This window comes from Battus philenor, unplaced genomic scaffold, assembly GCF_028537555.1.
Source record: "Battus philenor isolate CCGP_79_NKW_IND1 unplaced genomic scaffold, ilBatPhil1.0.hap1 SCAF_25, whole genome shotgun sequence".
In the NCBI taxonomy this organism is placed as follows: domain Eukaryota; kingdom Metazoa; phylum Arthropoda; class Insecta; order Lepidoptera; family Papilionidae; genus Battus; species Battus philenor.
The window spans coordinates 10,807,033-10,822,685 of NW_027181688.1; the positions used below are offsets into that span (position 1 = coordinate 10,807,033).

Sequence of the window (15,653 nt, forward strand, 5' to 3'; positions counted from 1 at the left end):
GTGGGCCCAACATTCGGCATCCTATAGCTGAAATGATGACAATGACATATGCTACAAATCATTCTTAGGCTGTTTTATTACTGTATAAATATAAATGTATTATATACGGCGGAACTATGAAACTTCAAAAGTCGCCGATAGATGGCGTTGGTAGTTGTTTGTATCGCGCTGTCGTTTGATCGTTACAGAGAGTCCCCTTTCAGTGAGTAAATATAAAAAGGTATTAAGAAAATCCCGGGATGCAAAGTAATTACTCTGAAATATTTGACATTATGTTTTTTTATCTCAAATCCGACTGGCCAATATATTCCAGTTGTAAAAAATCTGCCAGGAAAGATAGAAAACAATAATAAAAATAAGATAGTAATCCGAATTTTGAAAACGTTTTTACTTACTATATTATTATTATATTTATGGCGTATGGTAAGTGATTTCGCTATTATATACAGCTTATGTGAGTCGAGAGGCAGCCGAAAATCTTGTGACGACAACTTTTCATTTTTCCATATTTTTTCTTCGATATTTCATATGTTCTTACATATACTTTCCAATTTAAATTTATCAAAAAGGTTTAAATGCAAACCGTATAGGCTGTATGGCTACATCAACCCTGGAGATCGTGAGGTCGTAAATATTTCGAGCGAATCAAACTCGTCTACGAGTGTTGATTCGCTCGAAATATTGTACAAAGCATGTTACGTTTTGAGGTTCAGAGACGGCAGCAGGCATCGCAGCCGGTGATTTCGCTGGAGCGGCAGGTTTCGTTGTCGGGGACATCTCTCAGCCCGTAAGTAACCTCAAAGCCAACACGACGATCAGCTGGAAAGAGGATCTAAAACAGGCTTTCAATCAGCGAAAAAAATATTTATCTACTAATTTTGAACCCATTGATTTTTGGACAGTGAGTACGTCGTACATTAATTGACAGTAAATGAACTACACAAGCATTTTAAAATTTTGAGTAGAGTTTGGTTAGTGAAATGTCTTTAAGAACGTGTACAAGCATTACAAACAGGGGAATCCCACGCCAGAGAGCTTTATATTTACGGCGGGCAAAGGAAAGCTTTTTTATTATTATTAATTCTAATTTGTATCGCTAGTGTTTTTTTACAATATTTATTTTTCGCTTAAACTACACGCAGACAGTTGGGAGAGGGTTGCCGCTATTTGATACGGATCTTTCTTCTCCCAGCTGCGAGGCGCGACAGCGTTTTATAATTTTTTACAATTTTTCTTACACAATTTTCTTATGGGTAAATACAGATAAAATTTATACAAATTAATACAATTTGGGATACTCAATTATATATTAGTTGCTACATTATTTTATTTCAAATCGCTGCCCAAGTGCAACAGACCGTTAAATGCCTTGAGATTTAGGACAATGTGCCGGGTCAACTCATCAAAAGATTCTGCTGTAGATTTTTCCTTGAGAAGGTTCGGTAAGCTGAACGGAGGTATATTAAGGTTTTCACATAAAGTGGCAAAAGAAATCTCTCTTCAATACTTCTCACCTTGTTTTTATTGCTTGATTTCAAGCTTAGTTTGATCAATATACTCTCTTATTATTATATTTTAATTGACTATTTACTTGATTTGTCATTGCCTGCAAGACCTACCAGCTTTAGGATGGATCCAAAAAATGTAAAGATAAATTTGTAAGGACAACTTATATTTAATGATTATAAATCTATTTTTTTTATTTCGCATAGCGTTAATAGAACAGTTCACTTCTGTTATTCCAATGCGTCGAGTCCTTCAGTATACGAGCGGGTTAGAATTCGAGCTGTGCTTTTAGCTGGAATTCCTATTGCACACGCTGATCGTATGTTACAGGCCGATGAATATACTCCCGAATGTAATATTGTAAGTACAAACCAACGTATTTCGATTCAGGATTTACAAAGGTTATTCATGTATACTGCCTTTCTTCTTCTGTCTTCAACTATAAAGTTTTGATATTTTATACTGGGTAATTACAGTAAAGGCTTTACAGGAATGAATACATAACTCATTTTCTGTTAAATAAAGCACGGTATATAATCCCTGAATAAATCAAAGGCTTTTTTATTAATCAATAATCTAATGATATGAGATACATAAGATAAACAAGAAGAAGATACATAAGAAACAATGTTTTTAAAATTTCGTTTGCTACATATTAAACTTAATTATTATTTACTAGCTATCCCTACAGGCTTTATACTATCAGAAGTTAAGTTTAGTCTGTCGCAAAAAAATTAAAAAATAATTGACGTAACATATTTCTGAGTGATCACTGTATACAGGATGATTGTAAATAATACAGTTATTAAAAAGTAAAGTAAATTTGTTAATGAAATGTAAATTCTTTATTTATTCTTCCAAATCAAATTTATAACGAAAAATTATTTTCAAAAATCATATTACTACATATTTGTTCTAATTATTATTTACTATTTGTCTACGCAGACTTTGTACCAGCAGAAGTTATTCTATCACTAAATCTAATTTCTTTTAAGAAAAAAATAATGAATATAACTTATTTCACAGCGATCAATTTATAAAGGGTGGTGGTAAATAAGTGTAAAAGCTTTAAAGATTTTTACAGACAATAAACTATATGTAATAGATTCAGGCGTTACCTCGCCGAAGTCCATACTAAGAAAGAGACTAACATATAGCTACTTCCGCTATGCAGTTCCAACACCGGTTTAACATCTCCTGAGGATGCCCCGTGGAGGGGTGAAACAAGTGTAGAGTAAATTAGTGGTAGTTGTGTTTCGCATTGTTTACCGCACGCGCATTTATCAACAGGTTGGCGGTCGGTGCACTTTATTGCACGACTACTGCTGCATAGCAAAAGTAGCTATATATTAGTCCCTTTCTTAAATAGACTATACAATCATATCTTTAAAACTTTTATACATTCAATCACAGGGCATAAGTAAGCCACAGACAATACTGTCAGAATTTAATGTAACAAATTTCAGACCGTTATCATTATTTATTGCACAAGATGTAAAAATGTCGGGACAAGTGTATTAAGATACCATTCTTGAGATACATTTATCATACATTCATTATTCATCATATTTTATCATTCATCCATTCATTAAGAATCTTAACAATATATTCAATAACTATGAATGGTTTTTTCAGCAAGACACGGCGCTGGTTCAAGTAGCTCGATACACCCAATCTTGATTAGAAACGAACGTTTCCGACTTCATCAGAGCTGAAGACTGGTCATCATCTAGTACTGATCCATCCACTGGATTATGGTTTATGGTCAGTTTAGGCTTACTCTAAGCGCCATGATAATTTTGAGTCCCTAAAATAATCCCTACAATTAACAGAGGAAAATTCCCGTAAAAAATGAGTGTTGTAGTTGCCTAAAACAATCTCTACAATTGATAGGGGAAAATTTTCGCGTAAAAAGAATGCGTGCTGCTGTTGATAACTGGCTTCCATGTTTGAAGGAATATATTGCAGCCAATAGAAACCACTTCGAATAAGCTTTATATGTTTTAATGGTTGTTATTAATGTGGAATGGAACGTTATAGTGTACGTTCCTAACGTCAGATGGTGCGAGGGAGAGGCGTGTAAGAGGAAGGGAGATGGACGACGTTTCAACGACGAAGGAAGCGTGAGCAGTTTAGGTTAAGAGTTCTTTTAGAATAAATGTTTGTGCTCCACGAAGGACTTTAAAGTAAATCCCTGTATCCCGATTACCACATTAATATATTAAACTAACACACTGTTATATTATGTACTATAAAAAATATAGTTTTTCTTTGGCATTACTAAGTATATATACGTAATAATTGTAGAATATATATTTTATAAATCCACCAACACGAGATCAATTTGACAGCGTTCAACGCATCTTGAGTCTTAATTGGTGCTTCTCTGTTGAATATTTAAAAATAATTGCGTGGCGGAATATTCAGTGGACAGTTTTCAGTTGGAATTCACAGGAATTGAATTCCAATTATTGTGAAAACTTTCATGCCTGAGTGATTTTATTTAAGGAATAAGTTTCCGAGACTTATCTGTAAAATAGTACGATTTACTTGTACCATTATTTTTTGATAATGACAAATGAGTTTTAATTTAATATATGCGATACAGTATTTCTGCAAACATTTCAATGTCACCGAAGTAGCTCGAGCAATTCGCTCGTCAGAAAGATCCAGAAGGTTCTAAAGTGGCGACCACTAAATGGTAGACGGAGCATGTGTAGGTCGCCCATATGGTAGACCGATAAGACCGGTTATCGTGGCAATATCTAGAAGAGGTAAAGAAACACATAAAAGAACCATCATTTATACGACAAATATTAATGTACTTTTTATATGTGTGTTCTGCTGGTGTATGTAAATAAATAAATAAGTAAATATGTGTTGAAAACAGTCCGCCACCCGTTCACTATGTCCCAAGTTTATAAGCGATGAGCGTTAGGTTTTTCATCACGCAAGTACTCGCAAAAGTTCAAACTCGGAGAGAGTCCCTCGTGCAGCTGCGGACCAGATCGCCAGCTGTCCAGCAAGTCTCGGTAAGCAGAGAGAATAGAGAAGGAGAACGTCGTCTCACTGGTCTTTAAGGAAGAGTATCAACAGACCTCTTCGAAGTTCTGCAAAAAGGTAATAGAAAAACAATAACAAACTGAATAAATAACACGACAAGAATAATGAAAATAATATACAAGAGTGATAAAATAGCTGTGATATAAGACGTAAATTAAGTGCAATATATATATAATAATAAAATAAACAGGAAATAAAAATAAATAAATTGTTAAACAAAAGATAAAAATAATAGAGGTAAAATTGTAGAACTCTGGAGGAAAGATGAGGAAAATGAGGCGATGTATGGAAAGTAATAAAAGATATTTTGAAGGAAATTATAAGAAAGAATGAAAGACATTCAGAATGACTAAAGATGAGCATGGAAATTAATTCTACCTATGAGAGGAGTAGAACGAGAGGTTCCAAAATCGGAGCCTTAAAAAAAATTAAATTGGTTTCTGTACATTGAAGAAAATTTTTTTAACACTTGATCATTTAGTAGGCTATTCATTTTGTTTCCAGTTTCTCGTAATACAGATCTGCAATATTTAATATACGTTTTAATATTAATTCATTATTAGTCGGATCTAGAATACCTAGAGCTCTAGACCTCAGCCCTAATCCAGCCGTGTAGGACCCGTTAGTATGCTCTAGACCCGTGTCAACACAGATAATATTTAAATTGTTGTTTATTCGATACCGTTATACTACACAGAAATAGATTAATTAGATGTGGCATCGTATATGATGGGAAGTCCAATGCTACGCATTAAAACGGTCAGCGGAGTTCTGTTCTATGCTTTTGCCATCTAAGTATGTAGCCTTCAAGTCATACATATATCATGATGAAAAGGACAACATATACTAATTTATTTTATTTATACTTATATTACATAATACTTTTTTGTACAATCAGTAGTAAAAAACATGAAGTTAAAATTAACGTAAACATACGTAAGTTACCTACATAGCCTATAGGATTAGCAAGTTGGGTTGGCATTGATAAGGTTAAATAGCGAGCAGAATACATCATGTCCTGGAGTGGGACCACGGTCCGGCGAGCACAGCGTTGAACATCCCACGAGGTAGACAGACGACCCAATATATATTGTAAAAAACTCTGGATGCATGCCGTTTCCTGTTGACGTCCTGCTGCCTTATTAGTTGTACAGGTACAAAAAATAACTGTGATATAGAAATAAAACGTTTTCAAAAATTGTAATTTCAAGAATTGTAAATGGATGATATTAAAGAAAAATCTAATAAGTATCGTAAAAAGAAAATCGTGAGAGAGAGAAGTGTTGATATTGAAAAAGCTTCCACGGGAGATTGTAGAGTGTCATAGAATAATTAAGTCAACCGAGCGAGTCCCTTTTGTACCAGTCTTCATTAAACTATGGAGAGGCAATTGATAGCCAACGCCATCTATCGACGTCCCCGAAATTACGGCGTCTTAAACGCCATCTTGTTTGAAATACTGGAAACATATTTCTTTATTCATTTACAGTTTTCTGTAAACTATAGATAACAAATAGAGGGAAAAAAGAAACAATTTATATGGTACAAGAGGCAGTATAAGCGCTGAAGGCGATGTTTAACAACCTAATACGTAGAAACATACGTAATGTTTGAGCAATACATTCACACCTTTAATGCTTTCATCTGTGAACAATTACTTTGCATATGATATAAAAAATAAAAAAATTTTAAGAGTCACATCCAGTCAAAATTTTGTATCGTCGTGTTATTATTATGCGAAACCACGTATAGCCTCTAAAACTGCTTAGTATCTTTTACTCGACGCCTTCGCGGAGATATTTTTATGCAGGTTTATGTACAGAACATGTGAACACAGCGCGGATCGGAGTGACAGGTTTTTTAAAACAAAGCTGTCACCGGCGTAAGCTCTTTTTGAACCAAAACAATATATGATAGTAGATAAAATAAAAATTTGTTACACACTATACCACTAGACACTCAATTTTAGCTTCAGTTTATTTGTTTTAATTTTTAAATGCTCTTTTATCTTAAAAACTTTTTTAATTAATAAACTAGTGATTAGTTTGCTGTATAAAAACTGTCAATCGTAAAAGAAATAATAATTAAATATATAAACACTCATTGTAAAGTTATAAATGAAATAAACTAGAACCTCGAGAATAGAGATGAGTGATTGTTATCAATAAAAGTTATTGCGAGAAATATATGAAGAATAACAAAAGAGCTTAATAACTATGAAAGGAGAAAGTAAGTAAGAAAAGGACCAATATTAAGCTACTTCCGCACATGCAGTGTTAGTTGTGCAACAAAGTGCACCGCCCGCCAGCCCGCTGATAAATGCGTATGTGGCAAACGATGCGAATTACACAACTGCCACCGTCAGATCACTCAACACGTGTTTCACCCCTCCTCGGGGCATCTTCAGGAGTTATGTTACACCGATTAGTGCCAAACACAGAGTGAGCTCAGTCCTCTCTGTATTCCGAATAGTGTTCTTGTTGTTAGCCTTGTGGGGCTCTTACAACTTCGTCGACCTCAGGGCTAATATGGGCTCAGTCCGTCGCCGCTTGTTATTTATATGCTACTTCCTCCCCCACAACCACTCAAAGTCACGTGACCGATCACGTGGGCTATTTTTATTATACCCTCTCGTACGCGTGAGTTATATTTGCGATTTCACGTAATAGAGGGTACTCGTCTATTACGTAAAATCTTAGGACTTCCGCAAAGTAACGCCTGATTCCATTAAAAAAATAATAAAGAGAAAGTAAAATAAAACAAAAATGTATAAGCTAACAAAGCATCTATTCCAAATGTAGGAGGAGCGAAACATCCTGAAAAAGAGAGCCATTAAAAATATTTAATTAATAAAAAAAACAATGCTTTAAATTTATTATAATTTGATAAATCATTCCGTCTCGCCTAATAGTCTGCGTCGAGAAGACTTGCCAGTATCGAAAACAATAGCGTACCGGTTTGATGAACTCGGTCCGCTCGGGATACCTTCTCGGCGTACCCGACTAATGACCGTACCGGTCGGTCTATTAATAGCGCCGTAGTTTCGGTACATCAACCAAATTGAGTAATTGTCTGCTATATTTTGGTTTATCGACACTCTTGTCTGTGACATATAACTTGTAAAACTTGAGTCAGTTATTTAATAAATAAACCAAGTAAGTTGCCACCGTCATTATCATTTTAGATATGGGACGTGCAGTGGTAGCTCAACGGTAAAGGACTAAGACTTGATCGCAGGTCACCGGTTCGATTTCTCGGACCCAATCACTTAATTAACACTCTATAGACGATCAATTAGGTTGGTTGAAGTGACAGTAAGTAAACCGTCAGTAGAACACATAGTCACAAGGGTCTTAGGTTCTGAATTGGAGACCACAGAGCTGCCGAAGAGTTAGGAAGATACTTGCTTTGGACCGAGTTCTATGGAGGCCTATGGAGGCCTATGTTTCGGCAGTTGCAAAATATGTTTCGATTAATAAATTTAAAATAAGTATAGCAATTATGAATAAAAATATATATATATATATATATATATATATATATATATATAAAATAATATATATATTTTATAAATATATATATATATATATATATATATATTTTATTCATAATTATAGCAGATGTTCATTTTGGACCGTACATAAAAATATTGATTCGTTCAATAAAACAATAATTTTCGTCATTATATAGAATTTCGTATAAATTTTCTAAGACATGCATTAAGTTTTATTTTATTACTCGAACTCTATTACCAGGTACTTTATAGTAAACATTTAGTTACGTATAAAGAAGTTAATATAGATATACGAGACTACGTAATAAAATATGTCTAATCGTTTAAAACCTTCATTCAAATGACATTTAATTATTAACACGAAAACCCATTATGAAATTTCATAACAAAATCCGTCATTTCATAATTTCCGGTACGAAGACCGGAAGCCGTGATATTTCGTCACAAACAAGATTGGAATCGATCTGAGGCTTTTGGTCTGATAACAAAGGCTCCGTTTTAATACCCTTTCAGTCTGTTTATATAAAAGCGGTAGGCGGGTAAGCCCCTGGGAAATACACTAACGGTTCCGTATACATTTATATTTAATTATTATAATTTGATGATTATTTGGACCGATATAGCCTAACGGGTTGAACCATTAAAGTGACAGACAATGCCAAATAGCGTAAAGAACTGCTGTAGGGGCATTAAGGTTCTGAAATTAGGCCGCTTCCAAACGACTTTTTGTTTTCTTACATACGTCATGAGCACAATGAAAAATGATTTAATAAAATTGGACTCACATTGAGTTCCCTTACAATGATATCCTTAAATAAAAGGTTACGAGAGCTTCAAACACATCCCCTTTTCGAAAGAATCCACCACCTCACAACGCATATACGCCTACTGCAAGGCATAGGCCTTTTCCAAGAATATCTTTGGCGGGATACTATCAACACCACGCTTAGCAGATAGGTTTTATTTAATGGCCCCCGCTATTGGGAGCCTCTCGTACCCCTATTTTGTTTGGGACAGGGACTTTATTTACAAATATTTTTTTCAGGGTTTTATCTTTATTCTACACTCACTTTCAATATTCTCAATTTCTTTTATTCTTTCCTTTTATCCTTCACAATATCTTGCAATTTTTTTTTGTTCTTTCATTCCTTCTTGCTTTCATCGCCTTCCTTTCCTCATCTTTTTTACTCTTAGGTGGCTAGGTACAATTTTATTTCTAATCTTTATTTTATTCTAACGTTTTCTATCATTATCTTTTGATATTATAGATTTGTTTAGATTAGACTTTTTAATACATTAGAGTCTTGTCTTACATTCTATTATTATTTAATAAGTTCTTTTACATTAGCAGATAGGTTAGCGATCACAGTGTATTATGGTACGCAAAGGACGCTGTTGACCATCCATTAAAAACTTGTTTAAGCAGTTATTTGTTATAGCAGTGACAATCCCATGTAATTAATGCGTACAGTGTTTATTATATAAGAATTTATCCAGCAAATCGAACACGTGAGTTAAGATTGCAAGGTTTATTCGTCTACACCTGAGCTACCGCTTTCAAAATATATAATATTAATAAAAATCAATTACAAGTACTTTACATAATGAGAAGTTGAAACATTCAGGTTTTAAATGTATCAAAAAATCAATCATGATTGGCTTAATTAATTTTATAGTCCTATTCCACCAACTGTTATAAGAATATGGCGGACAGTCCCACTACGTCGGACTGTCCTGTCCGCGGCGGCAACATGCGCGCCCTAGCGCAGACGCGCCTACCTTTGTATAGTGGTTGTGTGAACAATAAATTAGGATCTTCTTAATTGCATCCGTTTATTTAATTTCACCACCACAAGAATATTATTGAAGCAATAATTAAAAAACGTTATTATCAAAAATGTTATACATATTTAAGTAAAGAAAGACCGATATAATATACAAAATAATGTGTTAAAATTAATCATAACAATATACCAAAATAGTTTCCAATGTGTAAATGTGAAGAGACTTCGTACATGGATTCGTATAAACAATATTTGATTACAAAACGCTAAAGGCTTGAAAGGATTGAACTTGGAAAGAATGAGACACTTTTTTTTATTTAGGGGTCCTTAAACGAAAAAAATGTCGGGCAACATTGCCTTATTAACTCCAGCCTAGAAATATTACAAGAAAAATAAATATATAATAAAAAAACATTTTTGTTTGAAGGGAACCCTAAAACACTAAAATCATCGCTCTACGGTTCGGACATCGGTTGAACGAGTCGTCGACAAAGACGATCGTGAGGGCGTCGCGTCGTGACCGGGTCGATCCGGATACGAAACATTACATAAGCAGTTATTTTTACTAATTCTCTATTTATTTCGTATAATTTTTATATATCCTTACCGTATTATCATTACGTAATTTATTATATATGAAACCATTATTTTTGGATATGGTGAACCATATATTAATTAACAGCTTAAATGCTTTTATATATATAACCGAACACACTATATATACAAACGAATCCTTATGCTCACTGATCACTCCATAATTTGAAAACGATTTCACTGATTTCATTTATTTTTAATTTTATAGATTTCTTAATACTTAGAATTAGGTAATGAAAAAAAAAAGAATCACGCAAAATTCAGAATCTTAGACCATTTGATTTTTATTACCGAACTCTGCTGCCTAAATGGCCGGATTCCGAAGGTTTAAGGTGGCAGGAAGTAGGCCTAGCCAGAGACCACATTTAAAGTTGCGGAGCTCGAAGGCTTCCCTGGGAGCCTCGCCTTGGGGCACTATATACTACTATTTTACCGAATAGAGACATCGAGCTCTTCGATCGCTTCAGTGAACGCTCGATGGAGTAACTAAACTCAAGGGCCTCCACCAGGAGATCTCGGCTTGGACTGTCACTCGTGAATAACACTTGGCCAGTATTCTGATACAAGAGCGCCTGAGAGAGGTTCAGCGCCTTGGCTTGGCCGATTGCTATTGCCAGGCTAATATCACTAGTACCACTTTGAAAAACGTTAGCGCTGGAGGAAATGGGGGAAGGAACTCCAGCAACGCTTCTATCTAGTATGATGGAGAGTTGGCGTCGACTGTAACCCTATTCGACTGTTTTTTAGTGCGTTTGACACATTGCAAATTTATTTATTTATTTAATATTCTTTATTGTACACGTCAAGATACATTTAATAAGTTTTACAATAATATACAAAAAAGTACAATGGGCGGTCTTATCCTACAAGGCAATCTCTTACAGACAACCATAGTATGAAAAAAGTAAAAGTACTAATAAAGGGTAGTTTACTTGTACAAAAAATACATATTTACAAACAAACGAACATAAACATACTTAAACATACATGCATATGTATATAACATTTATACTTATAATAAATAAGGTTTAATACATATTATAAATATAATACAATATTAAATAAAAACATCTAACTGACTTCGATCAGTATTGGTTCGATCGCACTTGCCTCAGAAAGAAACAGAAAAAGAAAGAGAAATGAATTAACAGATAGATAATTATATGTCTAGTGAATGATTCTTAACTATTTTCTTGAAAATAGGTAGTGAGTTAGCACGTCTTATATTCAGCGGTAAATCATTCCACAATCGAACTGCCTGCGTGGTGAAAGATTTGGCCATAAACGAGGAAGAGTGCACCGGTATTTTTAAATCCAGATTCTCAGATGATCTCAAAGACCTCTCATGTGTATCCTGAAGAAATTGAATCCTTGATTTGAGATAAGAGGGAGTAAGTGGATTGAAAATAATATTATAGATTAGATAAAGTATGTGAGCATTCCGGCGGCCTTATGGGTAACCAATTGAGCTTAGCGCGAAATTCCGAAACATGATCATATTTTCAGAGGCCAAATATGAAGCGAATACAAAAGTTCTGAAGGCGCTCAAGTTTATTTAGTTGGTTTTCAGTGAGGTCTAGATAGCTGACATCTGCGTAATCAAGGATGGGTAGAAGGAGTAACTGTGCAAGAGAAATTTTAGTAGAAGTAGGTAAAAGTAGCTAAGTCGTCGCAAAGACCCTGCCGGTGCAAATAGTTATTTCCGAACCTGTGGACCCCATGAAAGCAATTTATCGAAATGAATGCCAAGGTTTTAACTGTCTCACTGAAAGGAATCACAGTGCCGTTACAAGCTACGGATGTTAATAACACCCAGTTTAGTTTGCATAGCATTCTGCTTATAATATTAATAAACAGCAACATCCGACAGAATTTATCAAATAACAGAATTAATATATTTATTTCGTATTTCACCTATCTATCTCTCCCTCTCTCTCTCTATGTATTTCTCTATATATATATAAATATATATACACATACACATATACATATACATATATGAATATCAATACACATATAAAACTTTGCACAAAATAAATTAACTAATAATAAGAAATAGAAAAAGAAATGTGTGATAAAGTATTAAGAAAATAAAATAAATGTGTAAATAAAGATAAAATAAATGTAAGATAAAATTAAAGAATAAAAAAAAATAAAAAAAAATGTACCTAGCCACCTTAGAGTAAGAAGATGATGGAAGAAAGGCGGGGAAAGAAAGAAGGTATAAAAGAGCAAAACGAAAGATATTGTGAAGGACGAAAGTAAAGAATGGAATATATTGTGGCGCGTGAAAGAGAGTGATATATAAAGAAAAGGCTGAAAAAATCATTTAACAATAAAGTCCCTGATCCAAAAAATTAGGGATACGAGAGGCACCCAATAGCGGGGGCCATTAAAAAAAATAAAAAAAACACTAATATACATATTAATGTGTGTGTGTAATGAGAGCACCTGCTCAAAAATCGAGTTTTTGACGTATTCATACCATATATTTTTCGATTTGAATTTATCGAAAAGGTTGTGCAATGCAAACCAAATGTATAGACCTTGAAACTATATCAGCTCCAAGATATCATTATGTCGCAAATATTTCTAAGGAATCGAAGTCGTCTATCAGGACATTTTAGAGATTACATATTATTATTTGTAACAAATAAAGTTCATAAAGGCATTTTAAACTTGTAAGAAGAAAAAAGGAAGACGAGAAAAGACAATAATTAATCAATTGCGTTCATTACAAGTTCGAAGCTTGCATCCAGGGTCGTCCAATACATACGCGACATCTGTTCATCCTGTGGACCGGCCTTCTAGGCTGCGCAAGTCTGTCTCCTCTGCAGAAAATTAAGCCCTCTCGGCTATCTATTCTGTGTGATACGTAACCTGCCAACTGCCTTTTCAACTTATTTCTCCTCCCTAACATATCCTTCTCCGTTGTTCGTTGAGCAACTAACACCTTAACAATATGGAACACGAAAATATGACTTACCCATAACATCTGGTAGACCATAGCCTATCGAAACAGGTACTAGTTGTAATAAATATATAACTAAAGAGACCATTGCTATGTGAGGAAGTTAAACGTCCCTATAAAGTCACATAAACAGTCGATGTCGCAATACAAAGTAATCGTTGAAAAACTAAGACAATGCTTCCCACGATAGATAGGTACGAGCATCGTGCGCTATAGTGTGTATGTACCCTTACATAAGGGTTCTTATTTAGTAACAGCAGAAACGGTATACGTAAATATTTATAATAATAATTTATACACGTGTTAGAAAGGTAAAAATTTACGCATAATTAGTCTTATTGAAAAGAAATATTATTATAAAATGTCAAAAGTCTTATTGAAAAGAAATATTATTATGAAAAGTGAAATATTATTACGCAATACAATGACACACACAGTTGTATTTATTATTAGTTAAAATATTTTAGATGCAAATGATTTGTCATTTTTACCTGCTAATATATTTTTATTGAAGCGTATACACAGATTCTTTACCACTCTATAAATTTGTACTAAAGAGATAAAGTATTGTTAAAAGAATCAAATACATAATGAAGATTGCTGAAAATCTGATATTTTTATAAAAATACATGCTATCATGAAAGATTTTATACAGTTAAGTTACTGGCAATATCTAAAAAAAATATGTATTTTACAGTAAACAAATTATTAACTGATTTAATGTTTTAATAACAAACTTATAATAATTATGAGCAGTGGTAGTCAAGCGGTAGAGGACTGTGACATGCGATCGAAGGTCGCGGATTCGATTCCTAGAATACAATATTATATAATTGACACTCTGTACATTAATTATATAGGATTGCCGCTTCTTACAAAAAGTTTCCATATGATGAACAGCAGCGTTCTCTGCATACTATAACATAAAACTGGGATTTGCTAACCCATCAATCATGGCGATTGTGTTATATCCCTCCACAGATATTTTTTTTAATTTATAATCGCCCATACACCTCTACTCTAAAATGACATCTTGTTGTACCTCATTTACAGTTTTTTTGTCTCTTAATTTTCTATTTATTATATCAAATTACTTGACTCTTGCTCTTGTAGTTATTTAAAATAGATATTAATGTTATTATAAAAGATTGCCCACCCCTGCTTTAAAAGACACAATGAAACTATACTTACATTGTTACTAAAGCCTAGCATATAAAAAACAGAAAACTTATTTTTGTAAATAATTGTCGTTTTATCCCTATGGCTACGGCGCCGGCTACTGACTAATCATCAGGCGCCGATGATTAAATTTGAATAGTGGAAATAGGAAAGTAGAAATATTATGACATATAAACATAAGATAGAAAGGGTTAAATCATTTAGAAGTGAATTCATTACAAATAAACAAGTGTAACAAAAAAAACACAAGCTATGCCATCATGCTAAATGCTATCAATTAGATGGCATGACACACACACACACGTATATATATATATAGACATATATGTATGCAAACAATATATGTGTATATGTATATTTATATATATATATATATATATATAAATAGTTTACATCCTAATACGCGACTCTTCACTGATACTATCTTTCCTATTGCAGGAGAAATTTTATTAATTTTATTAGGGGTAAGCAATCTTTTATAATCAACGGGCCAATTCAAGTTTCAACATTTTTCGAGGCATCTATCATCCGAACCGGCGGTATATTCAACTTGAGGTAAAATATTATATATAATTCATCATAATTTGAAAAAAGAATTACTGATTTTAAATTAAATCCCCGCATTCTTATGTAATGTAACCTCACCCTTATATCGCTTTGATGTATACACCCTTCTTTTTCTCACACGTTAATTAAAGTGAGACAGTAAACAAATGGGTATACATTTGTCGCAACACAACTTGATAGGAATGAAGAACTGTCCAATTCACTTGTTAAATACAATGTATGTTCGCGTATATACTTTTTTTTTAAATGTGTTACTAGTAATCCATCTTGTCTTGAAGTGGATCAGGGTGATCAGGCGAAGGTGCGGTGAAGGGTGAAGGTGGACCAGGGATGGAAAAACATCATTTAAATATATTCATTTCATTTTGTTATACATGAGGATAAATACATAATTATTGATTATAGGTGTCGGCTTTTTGCTGTCAATGAATGTATAGTACAACCTTTTTAAAAATCGAATTTGTACAAATTTAAT

The 15,653-nt window shown here is 33.6% G+C and overlaps 1 protein-coding gene across 1 annotated transcript in view; it reads left to right on the top strand.

Annotated features, from left to right (window-relative positions):
- Nucleotides 1–1,384: 1,384 nt before the first annotated feature.
- Nucleotides 1,385–15,653, top strand: part of LOC137924875 (uncharacterized) — a 29,458-nt gene continuing 15,189 nt past the window's right edge. The window contains exon 1 of the mRNA XM_068768257.1: nt 1,385–1,457. Within this exon, the coding sequence (XP_068624358.1) occupies nt 1,385–1,457 (73 nt within the window). The remainder of the gene's footprint in view (nt 1,458–15,653) is intronic.